At 42.5% G+C, this 18,711-nt stretch overlaps 1 protein-coding gene and 1 long non-coding RNA gene across 2 annotated transcripts; one reads left to right on the top strand and one right to left on the bottom strand.

Moving 5' to 3' along the window:
• Positions 1–1,566: 1,566 nt before the first annotated feature.
• RPP40 (ribonuclease P/MRP subunit p40) lies at positions 1,567–10,572 on the bottom strand. Its single transcript, XM_042938022.1, has 8 exons — positions 10,387–10,572; positions 8,651–8,795; positions 7,266–7,334; positions 6,357–6,452; positions 5,551–5,676; positions 3,386–3,584; positions 3,119–3,253; positions 1,567–1,786 (listed from the first exon to the last, which is right to left on the bottom strand). The coding sequence occupies exons 1-8, from the start codon at positions 10,507–10,509 to the stop codon at positions 1,588–1,590; spliced, it is 1,092 nt and encodes a 363-aa protein (XP_042793956.1). The 5' UTR covers positions 10,510–10,572; the 3' UTR covers positions 1,567–1,587.
• LOC122219603 lies at positions 10,473–16,455 on the top strand. The gene is made up of 2 exons (XR_006202478.1): positions 10,473–11,173; positions 15,960–16,455. It is a non-coding gene; the product is annotated as an uncharacterized LOC122219603 (long non-coding RNA).
• The last annotated feature ends 2,256 nt before the right edge of the window (positions 16,456–18,711 follow it).

Raw genomic sequence — 18,711 nt, 5'->3', positions numbered from 1 at the left:
AGCTTAAGTCTGTAGGCCTGCTTCTTTTGTCCATTGTTTCTGCTGGCTCTTGTCTCTCTTACATGTTTGTGATTTTTGGTTGTGAAATTGCATTCCTTGAAACTATTTCTGAGTTCCTCCAAAGACAATGGTTTGCTTCTGTCACCTGGAAGGCACTAAAAACCTGGTATCACTTTAAATTTCCAGCATGACACTTTTTTAGACTACCCAGGCTGTGCAAACAAATCAGTTTGGGGGCTGAATGTGGCTATATATTTACATATACATATACACATATATGTATACATATATATACACACACACACATATATATACATATCCTCAGGGGAGATGGGTTTTCAGGATAAGCAATCTTCCTCGCTATCTGTAGGGCGGGGGGGTGGGGGGAGTGAAGGAGGACAAGGGGAGATTGGAGAGGGAGGAAACAGACAGATTTGTTCACCCTTACACTGTCTTTTTTGGGGTCTCAGCCTTGTGAGGTCTCCTATCAGTCCCCCTACCATGGGCAGGACCTAAGTTTTGTCAGCTGTGCTACTGGCCCTTCCCCACCCCAGGTGCTGAAAAACAAAGTTCAATTTGATATTTGGCAAATGTCATAAGGGTGAAAAGTGGCACCAGTATCCTAATTACCTCTTTGTGTTTCTACCTCCATTTAAAATTTTTTGAGAATTCTTGGGGCGCCTGGGTGGCTGTCGGTTGAGTGTCTGACCTTGGCTCAGGTCATGATCTCACGGTTTATGAGTTCAAGCCCTACATTGAGCCCTCCAGCTCAGAGCCTGGAGCCTGCTTTGGATTCTGTGTTTCCCTCTGTCTCTCTGCCCCTCCCCCACTCACACTCTGTCTCTCTCTCTCAAAAATAAACATTAAAAAAAAAGAATATTTAAATTTTTTTGAGAATTCTTAAATTCTTTTGCAGCTCATCAATCCATTTTTAAAAATCGTTCTTGATATGTATTCCAGAAGTTTTAGTTGTTTTCAGCTGGTCCTTATCAGCCACAGCTGGAAAAAAAAATTCTTTTGACTTGTGCTTTACAATATACAGTATCGAAGCACCCCTCCTTGATCCAGAGGCAAGAGTGGAACACACACTTAGGAACCAGCTAACCTGAGGTCAAGTCTCAGATCCACAGCCAGCGTGATCTTGCTCACTTGTTTATACTCTGTGCCACTATTTCCTCCTGGGGTTCATGTGAGAAATAAATGAGGTGATACACAATCAGCACTTAACAACAGGGACTGGCCCTGAGAAGTATAATCTAATTATTATGTGAAAAACCTGTAATCATACGCCTGAGTAATGGCACACATCTTACCCAATGGTCCAACAGCGCCTGTTCCCTGGCCATCCTGCTCTGCTCTACCATGTAGTGACCCACACCTCTGTACTTATACTGATGCTGACCAGGGGTAGTCAACTATGAGATCTGTACTGGATGTCAGGCCCAGCTGCACTCACAGGATGGGCCCTAAGTCAAGAGTAGAAATGCCATCATCATACAAGCCTGGGTGAACACACAGCCCTTTACCATTAAGAAATCTGAAACCAAACAGAAACATACACAAACGTGATTTAAGGTTTTGTAGTTTTTATGGTGGACAGTCATCGTTCGCCCCAACAGCCATCTGAAGCCAATAGTCTTGATTATTAAAAATCACGAAGTTGTATAAATGTTCTCCTCCTTTTCGAAAACCATGTTCATTTTCTCTCCACGAAACAGGGCTGTCTGCAAAGCCTTGAACTGACAATGTAACCCAAGGAGCTAACTTTGGTTCATCAAAGTAGCGACTGAAAAAGAAAGAGAAATCTTAACAAACGGGAGGGCTAGGAACGTTCACATTTATATTTTCACTTATTCAGAATGAGTGGTATTTCTGATGTTCCAATGAAGCTCAGACCTTAGCTTCTATTGATAAAAAATTAAGAGATACAAATTACATTCAAATTACTATGTGGTGAACTCAATAAACGTTAACCAATACAGAATGCACAAAACCAACTTCAGCAGTTCCTACGCTTACTATGGAACAACATGTAAGATGCAAAGAAAAAAAAAACCACAGAAGTGTATAAAAATAGTTTCCCTCCATTTAACAGTGTTGTTCGCTCAACAGTCTGTGTTCACGGCAACACTGCAGAATAATTTACTGCATTTAAATAAAATCCAAGCTTCTTTTTATTATTATTATTATTTTTAATGTTTATTCATTTTTGAGAATGAGAGAGAGAGAGAGAGAGAGCATGAGCAAGGGAGGGGGAGAGAGAGGGAGACACACAATCCAAAGCAGGCTCCAGGCTCTGAGCTGTCAGCACAGAGCCCGACCCCTGCCCAAACTCATGAACCCCGAGACCATGACTTGAGCTGAAGTCAGCCACTCAACCGACTGAGCCACCCAGGTGCCCCTAAAATCCAACCTTCTTATTGAGGAAAATCAAACTACTAAACTAGTAAGTGAAAAGGGGTATTAGACTTAGAAAACCCTCAAGACTTAAATCTTAGACATTTGAAAAGTGAAGACTGCGAAGGCGTTATGTTTACTTCATAGTCTTTTTAATACGGGAATGGAGTTTCCTGACATTAGATACAATGTGGCGTTTTTTCTAGAGAGTACCTTTCCGGACCCCAACCACACACCCCATCCTGCGTGTCCAGTCCCTGGCATGTGAACCCTGCCCTGGGCAGATGTTAAGAGCGGGAACAGATGTTAGACATGATTTGGTTTCAAAGATGGTCAACTTGCTTTCTCACCCCATTTCAAAAAAAAACCTTCGCAGAACTCTAACATTTAAAACAGACCATAACGTGTTCCATAGAGTATCACCATTTTCCTAAGTGGTATTATAACTTTTGGGGCATGACGTGAAAAATGAACAGCTTGTTTTCAAGAAGCCTAATTAAACTCTGCTCTTTGTCTTTTTGTTAAGTATAAACAGAATTTTCCTCTCACCAAGGACAGTCACATCATTTAAGATGATAATGTTACCACACTGTGCACCCAAGTGAGGAAAAAAGAGAAGACGTGTGCAAGAGAGCCCTGCGATCTGGAACAGTAGCCCTGCCCCGGACATGTCACGCTGGCATGAACAAGCAAGACCTAAAAGGCAAAAAAAAGTTCTCACCACAGCTGTTCCAACAGGAGACGTATCTTCTCTGGAACTATGAACCCAGTGATTGTACACAAGTAAGCTTTTGCCACCACCGTGCTCGGCTGAGGACAACAATAGGTTGATACGAAATTATTCGGCTCATTATTTCTGTAGCACACACACACACAAAAGAGAAAGAAAGAAAATACCTGTTATCTCCCACCTGATCATTTTCAAAGTATAAACCCCCATAAAGAACGCAGAGCTGGCCACGCCCCAGCCCGGGCCCCCCAGACGCACAGTTGGGCGTTACTGAAGACGGCGCCCAGCCAGTCCAGGAGCTCAGGGGCGCTGCAAGCCGCCCCCGGGGCTCCCCCGAGCTCGCCGCTCCGCAGCACCGGGCACTGCAGCTCGCTCGCCGTGCTCAGGGCTACTCGCGGCTGCCGCTCCTGAATTCCGTAACTGGAAAAGTACGACATCATCCTTGATTCTTCTGCACCTTAGAACACACCATAAAAGGCCATGTGAGTACTGGAAACAAGCTCGGCGAATCCCTGGAACCACCCCATTCCCTCCCGACAGTTCCGGGGAGCAGGCGGGATGAAGTAAAGCAGAAGGAGGGTGTGCAAAGCTGTATTCAAATTAAAATCATTTAAGTTGCTTTGGGCTCCTTGGTGCCAAAGTTCTGTAAACATTCGCTTTCTTTCACTTTTCCTGGAAACGCGTAACCCTTTCACGTCCAACCCATAGTAGTATCATAGGTGCCCTAATCTGAAAATTTTGATTGACTAAATAAAAAAGCACCACTTGTGTATAAATAAAATTAGTGAACTCTACAGAGAGGAGCTTATTTGCATAATCTCTCTAAAGGAAGCACAAGACGAACTGAACGATGGCGGCATCTCATCTGAGCTTGTCTTTAAAAACCCAGTAAAATCAATGTATCTTCACGGATTTTCCAACAGCCTTGGGAGACAGCAGTAGTGGCCCCCTTAGTGGGGGGAGCAACAGGCAGGCTTTCTTACTGTCCAGGGCAATAGAAATAATCTGCTCTCCATCTCAACTCCACCTACCCCCATCCCCCACCTCCAGGAGCAAAGGTCAGCAGGCTTACTGGCCAGTATAAGACTGGAGTTCCGGATTCCTCTTCTGTAATGCAGCCCACTCCATGCGCGGGTGTCACCTGGCCCACTGTGTATCACCCTGTAGGTACTGGGACTTGGTGCACTACTGTCTATGCTCATAGTCCAGCCACTGACACTATGAATAATTAAATCCTTTGCCTCTGACCTGAGTCTCGTACCTTCTGCCAGCATCCATGAGACTGTGCAGGCTAACTTCTTAGCTTACAAGTGGGGAAAATCTCAGACCTTCCCCAGTTCCTGATAAGCCCTTAGAATAATATGCAGTCTTAGGAACACAGAACTCTCCAGAACCCAATATACAGAAGGTACTCAATGAACACTTCGAGCAACTGAAATGTCAGTCAGTGTCTCTGCCCTCTTGTATCTCTACCATAAGTAGGAGAAGCAGTGAAGCATTCCAGACCCATGCAAGCAACCTACAGCACCCAGTGACCAGAAACTTCCAAGGAAGAGCAGATGGATAGGAGTGATCTCCAAAATGGACCTATGTGTCTCCCTATTCTCCAAAACAGAGTATCACACCATCATAACTAATGATCTGACCCATGACAATCTTGTGATGGACCAAAGATACACTCTAAAAGGACCAAGGCACATGGCAGTTGTAAGCAAATCAACATTGTCTGGGGACCCCTGAACTAAATTTAACGTTCAATCAATTTCAAGTTATGACAAATTTAACCTGACAATGAATGGTCTGCCTGATTATTATCTTGCCATAATCAACAGTTTGTATTTAGAATGTGTGTTATTTAAAAATGTGCAGCCAAGGCTATCTGAGGTAAGCTGCAGGAAGGAAGAGGAGAAACAGATAAGAGTTAGCTGCTCTTGGGGCGCCTGGGTGGCACAGTCGGTTAAGCATCCGACTTCAGCCAGGTCACGATCTCGCGGTCCGTGAGTTCGAGCCCCGCGTCAGGTTCTGGGCTGATGGCTCGGAGCCTGGAGCCTGTTTCCGATTCTGTGTCTCCCTCTCTCTCTGCCCCTCCCCCGTTCATGCTCTGTCTCTCTCTGTCCCAAAAATAAATAAAACACGTTGAAAAAAAAAAAAAAAAAAAAGAGTTAGCTGCTCTGAAGCCATCATCTCTGGATCCAAACATACCCCACGGTGATGGAGGCAGATGCCTGTGGGCCTAGATCATCTTGATGTATAGCTTTTGGAGAGGGCAGAGGGCTGCAAGCAGCTTCCTGAATAATGTTTATGCATATATGTATACAATATCCTAGACCATAAGGATGAATCACCTGTTTGAATTCTCTATTACCCCCCTTTAATCAATAATTGGATTTCCAAGTCATTGTATTGTTACATATTTTTCATACCTGTGTGATGCCAAGCCAAGAGAAAATCAAATTTCAAGGGCTTCTTTTCTTTGAAGGACCAAGAAACTCTTTCATACTTCTTAGAATCCAGGTTAAGGGATAAATCCATCAAATCAATGGAAACAACTTAAAAAATGGAAAGAGGAATACATCGTTCATTCACATATACTACAGCCTACACTGGCAAAAGTGTTGTATTAAAAAGCATCAGAATTTTTGGAATTTTGTGAATAGTAAAAATTATTTTGTTCTTCTTGCACTCCTTTGGTTTACCAAATCAAAACTCTGCCTTGTTTTAAATTCATACTTTTTCCTAGGTCAAAGACCAAGAGCAGAGGTCCTTGGGAAGTCAATCCTAAATCTACCAATGGATGTGGCAGCCTCACTTATTCACGTTCAAGCCGGACACTATCAGTAGAACCATCTCTTTTCACTCACAGGTGAATCTCTACCAGTAATCATAAAAATTAGGTGAAAGTAAAGGAAATTCTTTATTAAGAACAAGTTGTAGACTCTTATTGTTGGGTTCATTACTTTGAATTTTTGGCCCAAAACATATATTTAATGGACCATTCCAACTCTGTGATCTGTGTAAGATTCAGCCTACAGCTGCAGAGAAATAGATACAACAGCAATCTTATTCTCTCCAAAGCTCAACCTAGAGCCCCTTGAGTCAGAAGTTTTAAAGACAAGAAAAAGCCATAGTTCTTCTGAACAAAAAGAACAGCAGCAATTCAAACATTTCAACTTCAATAGCTACAGGACGATTACTGACTTGTTGGAAACTGATGGAGCATAATACTTACTAAATTTCATGATTTTTCTGCCAGAATACTGAGATGGACGACCTTGAAGTCCAGTTTCTTCATAAGTATCTTTATCCAGTGATAAAATTAATTTCCCTAAAAATCAAATAATTCCCCCAAAAAAGATGCTAAAATATGACATGTTCTCTGACTGAACAGAGAACACAGCAAATTCAACAGTTAGATATGAGGGTAATAAACTACATACAAGGATCTTCCTTGTGATACAAAGATATTATTTATACATACATCTTACTTATGTAGAAGGATATTTTAATGTATTATACATACACGGATATTACTTATGATAGTGAAAACAGAAATATGTACATTTTTATTAAAGAAATAATAGTTAAATCATGGTATATCTATTCACTGGAATACCTTCAAAATATTAAAAATAGTAAGTCAGAACTATATGCCCTGATATGGAAAGATGTCTATGACATATTGGGGAAAAAAGCAAACTGAGAAACAATGTAATACAATGAAATTTATGTTAAAAAAAAAAAAAAAAGAACAAGCTTTATGTCTGTTTATAAATTTATAGGAAATGTCAAGAGAAGGGAGCCTGGGTGGCTCAGTCAGTTGGGAGTCCAACTTCAGCTCAGGTCATGATTTCATGGTTCATGAGCTTAAGCCCCATATCAGGCTCTCTGCTGTCAGTACAGAGCCCGCTTCAGATCCTCTCTCTTTGCCCCTCCACTGTTCGCTCTCTCTCTGTCTCTCAAAAATAAAACATTAAAAAAAATAAAGAAAATGTCAGGAAGAATAAACACCAATAATTCCTAATTGTTAACAATAATTCCTTCTAAGAAGGGGAATGAATCTGGAGTTTTGACTTTTTTTTTTTTTTTTTTTTTTTACAGTATTTCTTCTAAAATCAAAGAAAAGACTGAGTGTTGTTACCATTTGGCAGCAGGGCAACTGTATTATCTTCATCAATATTTGTATGGTATGTTAGTGCATAGCACGAACCTATAAGAGAAAGAGCCCAGACCAGAAATTAAGGAAAAAAAAAAAAAATCACACCTACAAAAATTTAGCAGATTATCTTTACACTGTAACAAATCTTCCAAGTGATTAAAGGTCAGTATCCACCACGGCTCCAGCTCACTCAATCAACCTCAAACCTGCCAAGGCTGAGCTGGAGGACACAGAGGCCACACTCTAGCTAGTTCATGCCCCCCCCTCCCCCCAGGGCCTATTTGTGCCAGGTGACTGCCATCAAGCAGAAAATGGACTCAGGGTGGAGTGCGTACCCCCGGGGATGCTGGCAGAGGCACAAAGTAGAACACTAGGGAAATGTATACACTTGAGAGGAAGGGTTCCAGGTAAAGTTTCAAAATGCGCCAGGAACTTGTGTGAGGTTAGGAAAGCCACGCAGCCTCTCTGAACCTCAGTTTCCTCACCTGTAAAATGGGGATCATAGCCCTAATTTGGAGAGCTGTTGCAAGAGTTCAGATAGTTAAAAGTGCCTGTTGCAGCCAGTGTCCACATTATTAACAAATTAGTACCGAATTTCAGAGCAGATGAAAGGAATAAAGTTGATGGGGCCAGGGACAACATGTCAGTTTCTCGAGCAGTGCCAGCAGCACCTGAAGGAGAGGAACTGCAAGGAACTGGATTCTTCATAGCTCCATGCAGAGGACAGACACAGGGCCGGCAACAAGATAAGGGGCTTACTCACAGTGATTCATGTAGTGAGGGTGCATTCCCTAAAGACACTGACATACAGTTTCAAACAAGTGGCCCCTACAAAACAACTACAACAGAGAAATCAACCCAGCAGACACGAATGGAAATGGGGTGAGCAGAAGAGGGTCAGAGCCACAAATCTAAGCAGAAGGCACTGAGCCATAAACGGGCACACCGCCTGGTGAACAGCCGCTGTGGCTGCATCAGGAGATGAACCCTTTGAGACTGCTGAGTGGGGACTGAGTGGGAACATAGTGGTCTCTGCAGCCACACACCCAAAAGCAGTGTATCTGAACACACAGATCCCAAGACCTTCCTCTCCCTGAATCCTTGTTTTAAGATGAGAGATACCTTCATCTTACAACATCCCCATGCCACACTTGTGAACAAGTGTAATCAGAAACCACCACCTAAAGAGAGCGCCAGAAAGTGTAGGGTGAGAACACTGAGGGCAGGGGGGCGATGCACGCACTTGACCACACAGACCATCTCCAGAGGCCCTGTTGAAGACAAGGGAAGACCCCTAGTATTGTGATGTGATCTAACTATCCTTCCTCAGCTTGCCACGTTCATAGATATGATCAGGTTTTCCTCACCTTTCTTCACAAAGGTGTTGATGAATTCATGTGTAATTAACTCATGAAGAGGTAAGTTCTTCACAAAGTAATAGGGTCCGGTTTCCATGACCAGGTTTTTCAGTTCTTTTGATAGTATCCCACATTCAGGAATCAGAAATGAAACCTATTGGAATGTGTAATATAAATAAGCCTTATTTTCATGTAGATTAACCCCCAGCTTTTTAGGGATGCTATAACATATGAAGGCTGCTAACTATTCCCCCACAGGTTTCTATAAAACTCTTAAATTAATTTACCAGTCTCAGGAAAAAAGAAATTTGACAATTCATGTTATTTGTGTATTCAAACATTATAGGAAAGCTGAATGAGAAAAAAAAAATTAATAGAAAGCTCTTGCTTGCATTTCATCTTTTGCAAATAAGCAATATCTTTTATATCCTGTCCACTACTCTAATTTTTAGGGCAATCTAGTACAATGGAATATCCCTAGATTTGTTTATCCTGGTACCAGCTGGAATCAAAGGGACTGTCCTTTAGGGCTTACAGAAATTAGGGACATCAATCATTAACAGGCTCCACGAAAGCATAAGTGCTCCTGGTTATTTCCATTTTCTAGACAGAAGAATTCTACAGATCAGCCCAGGCGGGAGAAGGCACACACCCTGACTGCTGCTGGTGAGGAGCTTTCCATCTAAGGCAGAGATGTTAAGCCTAACCAGTTTCAAATGTGGCCAAAATGCTCCACACCTTGAAAAGTGCTCTCCCAAAGCTCAAACACCAGTCTATTCCTGAGGGACCAAGGTCACCATTTGTGTCTCTGAGAAACTGCCAGTCAGACCTGGGTGGAGATTAGCCTGATCAATTTCAAGTAAAAGTAAAAGGCTTAAACCAGTTTAAGTCGAGTTTTTGGAGGCCTCACCACTTAAATGGGTTGGTGAGAACGGACCATTAGACCCTTGACTAACATTTGGATTATTCTCCTCTTCTCTTGCCAGATGCTGGATGAACCAATAATTAACCTCACTGATGCCTCAATTTCCACATCTGCAGAAAGGCGCCCCATGCGGCTGACATTTTTACAAAGCAAAAGCCAAAGTTACCCCCCCCCTGTAAAGCTCTTAAATTATGCTTGCAAACAGGGACACCACGACTCATTTCACTCTAAACCTGACAACCTAGCGCGCTCCAGCTGGAGACCACAGAAGGTAACAGGCAAAGTGGAAACTTTTCTCAGAGATAAAATTAGTTCCTCTAAACAGTTTAGAAAAGCATGTGCTTCCTGGGTCTGGACTCGGCAAGATGCTCCCATGAGGTGGGAGAAGGAATCAAGAGGTGGGGAGGGGCGCGAGGCCCCAATTTGGAGCCAGTCCGCGGCTCCACGTGGCATACGTCACAGCCTTTCAACTCCAGAGGCCCGTGCCTGACTTTTCCCTCCGAAGAAAGTGTTCCACCGGGGGCGGGGCCAAAGTAGCCAGCGACGCTTTGGAATCGGCCCAGAGCAAATCGCCCAGCCCCTCCTTGCGAGGACAGGACACTGCCCCTACTCCCGGCCCATCCTGGGAGTTGTAGTCCTGCAGCTCTGCAAACTACCAGCTCGGAGTAGTTTAGAGACTACAGCTCCCAAAGTGCCTAGCGCGGGGCCCCGCCCCTCTTCGCGCTGAGGGCGGGCTCCTCACTGAACGCGACTTTCCTCACATCTCTCCAGCTCCCGGAGACGGGGTACTTCCTGAGTGGCCCACGACGGCCAGACTCACCCTGTAATTATGGTAGTGCGTCTCCACAAGATGCCGGTGGCGCGACTTGTCATGGCCGAAGTTGGATTTCTCGCAGACCAGCAAGTGTCGGGGAACCTCTCGCAGCCTGCGCAGTGTGGCCATGCTCTCTCCGGCGCAAGCCCTGAGCGAGCTCCGGGAGCCCAGTCCCTCCGCTTCGCTCCGCCCCTCCGCCTGGCCCCGCGGGCATGCGCATTGCAGCTGCGCAGTGCCGGTTGAGGCTGCTCGGGCTTGGTGACCGGTTAGGGGTGAGGGCGGGCCTGGGTTTCTTCGGAACCTTAGGTTCCTGAACCTTGGGTACCTGAAACCGCAAATTCATCGCCTAAAGGGGAAATACCTGGTACCTGGAAACCTGGAACTTGCTTTTTCAAACCCACCTTTCTCGCCAAGACCTCCGTCCCTCCCTGGTGCTGTCTTGCCGTATATCCTCCCTCTGTTCCTTCACAAATGGTTTAGGAGTTTTGTGCAGGAAGATAATACACAATTTCTGTTTTCGGCCCTACAATACGACTCCGTCGGAACCACTTTAAGATCCCTTTTTAAAAATCCCACCTGAACGGCTTTAAAAATTTTGTTACTATTGTTACAATGTAAGAATTCGTTTTTCCATAATTTTTCTGATCAAGTACTATACGTTTCTCAAGCTGGAGTATGCACAGCCCCAATTCTGTGCTGAGAGGATGCAAAACAGCAGACTATCTGGTACAACTGTCTGGAGCATCAATTTTACTGTGAGATTTGGAACAACCGAAGTTACATAATTTACAAGGTAAGTATTTAAAAATTTTAAACAGACCGGGCCAGTAACGTGTGCCCAAAATGTCAGACTATCTCTGAGAAAACTAAGAAAAACATATTAACCATTATTTTAAACAGGAAAAATTATAAGGAATAGCAGGTTAATTGAAAAATTCTTCCATTTTCCTGAATCACAATATGGCACCTAGCGGTGTTACAAATGTCATATTAGGATATAAAATGCTTAAAACATTACCTCTTAGTCACGTCACAAGTAGCAGTGGCCTCTCTTAGACCACCATCAGACGTGTACACACACCTTTGCTGATAATACAAAATTTGCAAAGTGCTGTAATTTTATGGTCTACCAGTTGTATTTGGAGCCAATGTGAAGGTTTTCTTGCAAGCCATTTAGTTTAAAATATGTTATTAAGTTTTGAAAATTCAATATAAATTATATCAGCTGAAGATTGATAAACAGCCACTATGCCACTCTGGTATTCATAACTCAGTGTTCTTCTAGGGAAATCGTACTTGCAGATATGTTTTATGGGGGTGTGCCTGTATTATGAAATAGAAGGCAAAAATCTCATTTATTTTAAATGTTTATTTATTTTTGAGAGAGAGAGAGCTCAAGCAGGAGAGGGGCAGAGAGACGGAGACACAGAATCTGAAGCAGGCCCCAGGCTTTGAGCTGTCAGCACAGAGCCGGACGCGGGGCTCGAACCTGCAAACCGTGAGGTCATGATCTGAGCCAAAGTCAAATGCTCAGACGACTGAGTCATCCAGGTGCTTCTAAAACTCTCATTTATTTTAAAGGCTAAAGCTGAGGGTGCGCCTGGGTGCCTTAGTCGGTTAAGTGTCCAACTTCAGCTCGGGTCATGATCTCGCAGCCTGTGAGTTCGAGCCCTGCGTCTGGCTCTGTGCTGACAGCTTGGAGCCTGGAGCCTGCTTCAGATTCTGTGTCTCCCTCTCTCTCTGCCCCTCCCCCACTCATGCACTGTCTGTCTCTCTGTCAAAAATAAATAAACACTAAAAAAAATAAAAAAGACTAAAGCTATAACTTCAAGTAAGTTTGGGACTGCAGAATCCTTTCATCCTCCCTCCACAGTGTTCTGGAGTTCTGTCTGTAATGACTCATTTCTCCCTGCCTGCTGGGTCATTTCTGTCAGTATACAAATGTGCTTAATGTTGTGCATTAAGTGAAGGCACTTCCTTTGACCCTGAATTCCTCTGCATTCTCACCATTCTGTTTCTCTGCTCCGTAAAAGCCACTTCTCTGCACATTCTCTCCTGAACCCAATATATTTTAGCTTTCCTCCATACTACTTCACTGACCTGGCTTTCATCAAGGTCTTTCCATTTGCCAAATTCAAAGCCAAGTTTCTGTTCTTATCTCAGTCTTTTAGCTGCACTCAACACAGATGATACAATTGAACACTTCTTCCTTGTATTAACTATATTTTCTTATCTTCTTTTTAAAAATTTCTCTGATGCTCTGGATCTGGGGCCTCACTGACTAGGGTGGGACTGCCCCTTTCAGGTTTAGATAACTCCTAAAGATAGCAAATAATTTGTGCAGGGAGCATGTCTTTCATTTGCAAACCAACTAATCCAGAGCTTACACCCTGTCACCTCTTCTGGAAACTGTTAGGCTCACTCCAGGCTAATGTTCCCCTGCCCTAATAACCCCAGGGCCAGGTCCTAGATAACTGGGGACAGTCCTGATACTCCAGAGCCCACTGAAACTGTTCAGACTAGCCACTCCTAAGCCTACATAGTCTGTCTACCCTGCCTCAGTCATTCCTTCCCATAATAAAAGCTCTGACTGATGCTCTGCCCTCACTTCCCCTGCCTCCTGACCAACCTAGAAGCTTCCTGTTGTGGCTCCGGATTCTAGGGAGCTGTGAGTAAAAACTTCCTTTATGACAGTCATTTCTGTGCATGCTTGCCATCCCTGTCAGAATAAATCTCTGGGTACATTTGAAAACCCTCCTTCTTGGTACACTCCCCTGTGGATTTTTGAGAACCTTTCTTCTGGACCCCCGCTTACCTTACTCTATTTCCTCCTGCCCTTCCTCCACTAGATCTCTAGTGATCCATACCTTCCCCGCTTCTCTTTCCTGCCCTCTCTTCTCAGAGTGATCCCTCGTGATCTCAGCTTTCAGAACCATCTATCTGTACCACCAGGCCTGGGTCCTCATCCCTGGGGTGGGGGTGAGGGACACCCAGGCATCATTCTTGACTCTTCTACACTTCTCACCCCATATCTGTGGCTTGTTGGCTCTGCCTGCAGCATGCATCCTGGTGGCGGCCTCTTCTCACTCACTGCCTCTGTTTCTACAACCAGTTTCAGCCACCTTCCCCTCTCTCAGTTGACTGCTAGACACAGGCTTCTAACCACCTCCCTGGTTCCTGTCTTCTGCGGTCTCTTCTCCCCTCAGTATCCAAACCGATCTCAAAAATGTGAAAAATGTCATACAGACATACCTCATTTTATTGCATTTTACTTTACTATGCTCTGCAGATACTGTTTTTTTAAAAAAAATTTTAATGTCTATTCATTTTTTGAGAGAGAGAGACAGCATGAGTGGGAGAGGGGCAGAGAGAGAGGAAGACACAGAATCTGAAGCAGGCTCCAGGCTCCGACCTGTCAGCACAGAGCCTGATGTGGGGATTGAACCCACAAACCGTGAGATCATGACCTGAGCCAAAGGTGGACGCTTAACCAACTGAGCCACCCAGGGGCTTTGCATATACTGTGTTTTTAACAAACTGAAGGTTTGTAGCAACCCTGTGTTGAGCAAGTCTATTGGTGCCATTTTTACAAAGGCATCTGCTTGCTTTGTGTAACTGTCATATTTTGGTAATTCTTACACTACGAACTGTTTCATTATTATTTGTTACTGTGATCTGTGATCAGTAATTACAACTCTGAAAACTCAGGTGATGGTTAGCATTTTTTTGGCAATAAACAATTTTTTAATCAAGGTATGTATATTTTTTAAAATGTTTATTTATTTTTGAGAGAGAGCACACAAGCAGGGGAGGGGCAGAGAGAGAAGGAGATACAGAATCAGAAGCAGGCTCCAGGCTCTAAGCTGTCAGCACAGAGCCTGACTCAGGGCTCGAACTCACAAGCTGTGAGATCATGACATAAGCTGAAGTTGGATGCTTATATACATTTTTTTAAGACAAAACGCCATTGCACACTTAATAGATTACAGTATAGTGTAAGCATAACTTTTATATGCACTGGGGAACCAGGAAATTTATTTGACTCACTTCACTGCATATTCACTTTATTGTGGTTGGCTGGAACCAAACTGCAGTATATCTGAGGCAGGCCTGTATATGCTACCCACCCCCCCACTTAAACCCTGCCTGGCTTTAACCTGGCTTTTCATTGCAGTAGTATAAAAGCTTAGATAACCTGGCCCCTGCCTACCTCTGCAGCCTCATCTGCTACCCTTGCTGGTTCATACTATTATTTGTCTGAATTTCTGGTATCTAGAGCTGAAAGCAACCTTTTTATTTTATTTTTTAATGTTTATTCATTTTTGAGAGAGAGCAAGTGAGCATGAGCCGAGGAGGGGCAGAGAGGGAGACAGAATCTGAAGCAGGCTCTAGGCTCTGAGCTGTCAGCACAGTGCCCAATGCGGAGCTCAAACCCATGGACCGTGAGATCATGACCTGAGACAAAGTCAGACACTTAACTGACTGAGCCAGCCAGGTGCCCTGAACTGAAAACAATCTTAATTGACAAATGGATATTAGATCACAGATTCGGGAGCATAGCAAAAGTCTGAGGATAAAGGGCCAGGAATGGCTTAAAAAAAAAAAAAAGAAGAAGAAGAAAGAAATAAGAAGCAAAACATAACTGATTTGTATGTATATATCCAAAAGAATATAGTAGCAAATATGAATTTTTAAATGACCACACCAACAGACTTGCAAAAAAAAATTACCTTTGTATTCTAAAAACACAAAAATATACTTAGTAAATATAAAAGGATAACAGTTTTACACATCACATTTTGGGACTATGATACAATAAAATTAGAAGTACAAAAATAATTTAAATATCCTCAACTCAGGGCGCTGGGGTGCCTCCGTCAGTTAAGTGTCCAATTTGATTTCAGCTCAGATCATGATCTCTCAGTTCATGAGACTGAGCTCGGGCTCTGCGCTGACAGCACAGAGCCTGCTTGGGATTCTCTTTCTCTGTTTCTCTGCATCTCGCCCATGCACGCAAATGCGCACGTTCTCTCTCTCTTTCTCTCAAAATGAATAAACATTTAAAAATAGATAAATATGCTCAACTCCGTGAAAACATTAAAATATTATTCTACATAAATTAATGCCTGCATCAGTGTGCAAATTCAAGGCACAAATACATTGCCTATAAATATACAGCTGACCCTTGAACAACACTGAAGTTAGGATGCACACACTCCTTTATCCCCTGCAGTCAAAAATCAGCATATAGCTTTTGACTCCCCCCAAACTTAATTACTGTTGACTGGAAGCCTTACTGTTAATAAATTACCACCTATTTTATATATGTATTATATACTATATTCTTAAAGGAAATGAGAAAAATTGTTAAAATGAAGGAAAATACATTTATAGTACTGTAGTGTAAAAAATCCACATATAAGTAGACCTGCAAACTTCAAACCTGTGTTATTCAATTGTACATGCAAGTGTATTGTATTTATACTGGTGAAAGGAGAGAGCTTTCCATCTCTGAAGCTCCTGGGTATGTTCATCAGTAGGCAGCCAACCTAAAATCTGTTAACATCATCCCATTACAGGTGGGAGCAGCAGGGAAGGTGGTGCTGGGAACTGTAACTATTGAAGACACCAGTAATAAATCAGAGGACTCCATCCTGCCAAGCCTAAACTTGACCTCACAGTCTTTATCAGCACAGGGCTCCAGGCAGCTGCCACGAATGGACGGGTGTTGGGGTACAAGATCAAAACTACCCTATGATGGCAGGCAGCCTGGGAACTGGATCCAGCAGGTACAGTGGAAAAAAATCAGCGGCCCCCAAGAATATATGATGCACTCCAAGTGAGGACTTGAATCCCTGGAGTTTTGGGAAGGCTCAGAGGCAGACTGCTTCATGTCCTCTCCCTCTGACTGGTTGGGAATCGATGGAACATGCAAACATATTAACACTGGCAGCTGTGTGGACTGTGTCAACACATGGAAGTGCACAAATGGAGTATTTTAAAACAGAACACAATGTTATATGTCAATTGTATCTCAATAAATCTGGGGGAGAAAAGCAGAACCCAAAACAGTCACACCGTCTGACTAAAACTCTGTCACATATGTTCATTACAATTTTGGAAGAGGATTTTGAAATGGTTGACATTTTTTATAAAGCTCATTCTTTTGTTTAAAGTGAAAAACATATGTTTAGAAGTAAATTGGTACATAAAAAATTTAAATCTTAGCTATCCAGGGACTTCAGATATCTAGGATGAGGCATTTCTGTTTATCTTGGATTTTACTATAATGTGAAAACTATTAATCCACAATGCAGTTAATGAAATAGTATACATTAACAGAGAAAGGGGCAATCACCATAATTTTATATATAATTATCAATAACTGTATAATAATATATAATATTACATATTCAGTATTGAACACTTATAATGAATCAGGAACTAACTACTGCAAGCACTTTATATTAATTATCTCATAAGAATCCTTTCTGAGGTAGGTTTTAGTAGGTTTTAGTACCTTCAACTTAGAGGCTAATTAATAACGCATAGAATAGAATAAGAAACTTTAAAATGTGAAAGGATCTCAGGGTGCCTGGGTGGCTCAATCAGTTTAAGTGGCTGACTTTGGCTCAGGTCATGGTCTTGCAGCTTGTGAGTTTGAGTCCTGCACTGGGAGTAATATTCAGTAATAATCATATCTTTTTTTTTTTTTTAATGTTTATTTTTGAGAGGAGCAGAGGAGGGGCAGAGAGAGAGGATGACACAGAATCGGGCACAGGCTCCAGGCTCTGAACTGTCAGCACAGAGCCTGATGTGGGGCTCGAACCCACAGACTGTGAGATCATGACCGCAGCCGAAGTCAGCCACTTAATCAACTGAGCCACCAGGCACCCCTATACCACATCTTAATGCATTCATCAGCTGATGGACATTTGGGCTCTTTCCATAATGTGGCTATTGTTGATAGTGTTGCTATAAACATTGGGGTGCATGTGCTCCTTCAAATCAGCATTTTTGTGTACTTTGGATAAATATCTAGTAGTGCAATTGCTGGGTCATAGGGTAGTTCTATTTTTAATTTTTGAGGAACCTCCAGACTGTTGTCCAGAGGGGCTCCACCAGTTTGCTTTCCCACCAACAATGCAAAAGGCTTTCTCTTTCTCCATATCCTCACCAACATCTGTTGTTTCTTGAGCTATAAATTTTAGCCATTCTGACAGGTGTGAGGTAGTAACTCATTGTGGTTTTGATTTATATTTCCCTGATGATGAGTGATGTTGAGCATCTTTTCATGTGTCTGTTTGTCATCTGGATGTCTTCTTTGGAAAACTGTCTATTCATGTCCTCTGCCCCATTTCTTCACTGGATTGTTCTGTGGGTGTTGAGTTTGGTAAGTTCTTTATAGATTTTGGATCCTAACCCTTCATCCAGTATCATTTGCAAATATCTTCTCCCATTCTGTTGGTTGCCTTTTAGTTTTGTTGATTGTTTCCTTCGCTGTGCAGAAGCTTTTTATCTTGAGGTCCCAGTAGTTCATTTTTGCTTTTGTTTCCCTTGCCTCTGGAGACATGTCTAATAAGTTACTGTGGCTGAGGTCACAGAGGTTGCTACCTGTTTTGTAGGATTTTTATGGTTTCCTGTCTTACATTTAGATCTTTCATCATTTTAAATTTATTTTTGTGTATGGTGTAAGAAAGTGGTCCAGGTTCATTCCTCTGCTTGTTGCTGTTCAGTTTTCCAACACCATTTGCTGAAGAGACTTTTTTCCATTGGATATGCTTTCCTGCTTTGTCAAAGATTAGTTGGCCATACATATGTAGGTCCATTTCTGGGTTCTGTATTTGATTGATCTATGTGTTTGTTTTTGTGTTGGTACCATACTGTATCGATGATTACAGCTTTGTAATACAGCTTGAAGTCTGGAATTGTGATGCCTCAAGGTTTGGTTTTCTTTTTCAACATTATTTAGGTTACTGAGGGTCTTTCCTGGTTCCATACAAATTATGGAATTCTTTGTTCTAGCTCTGTGAATAATGCTGCTGTTATTTTGAGAGGGATTGCATTGAATGTGTAGATTGCTTTGGTTGTATTGACATTTTAACAATATTTTTTCTTCCAATCCATGAGTAAGAAATTGTCTTCTTCAATTTCTTTCATAAGTGTTCTATAGTTTTCAGCAAACAGATCTTTTATCTCTTCAGTTAAGTTTATTTCTAGGTATCTTATGGTTTTCGGTGCAATTGTAAACAGGATCAATTCTCTTTCTCCTGCTTCATTATTAGTATATAGAAATGCAACAGATTTCTGTACATTGATTTTATATCCTGT

This window comes from Panthera leo, chromosome B2, assembly GCF_018350215.1.
Source record: "Panthera leo isolate Ple1 chromosome B2, P.leo_Ple1_pat1.1, whole genome shotgun sequence".
In the NCBI taxonomy this organism is placed as follows: domain Eukaryota; kingdom Metazoa; phylum Chordata; class Mammalia; order Carnivora; family Felidae; genus Panthera; species Panthera leo.
Note: the sequence above shows the minus strand (reverse complement) of the source record. Positions and strands in the feature narration are given on the sequence as shown.

Coding starts and splice junctions, on each gene's coding strand:
- RPP40 (XM_042938022.1), bottom strand. CDS start 10,509: ATGGCCACACTGCGCAGGCTGCGAGAGGTTCCCCGACACTTGCTGGTC. Junction 5,677..6,356: donor CAGAAAAATCATGAAATTTA/GTAAGTATTATG, acceptor CCATTTTTTAAG/TTGTTTCCATTGATTTGATG. Junction 3,254..3,385: donor GTCTTCAGTAACGCCCAACT/GTGCGTCTGGGG, acceptor TGTGTGCTACAG/AAATAATGAGCCGAATAATT.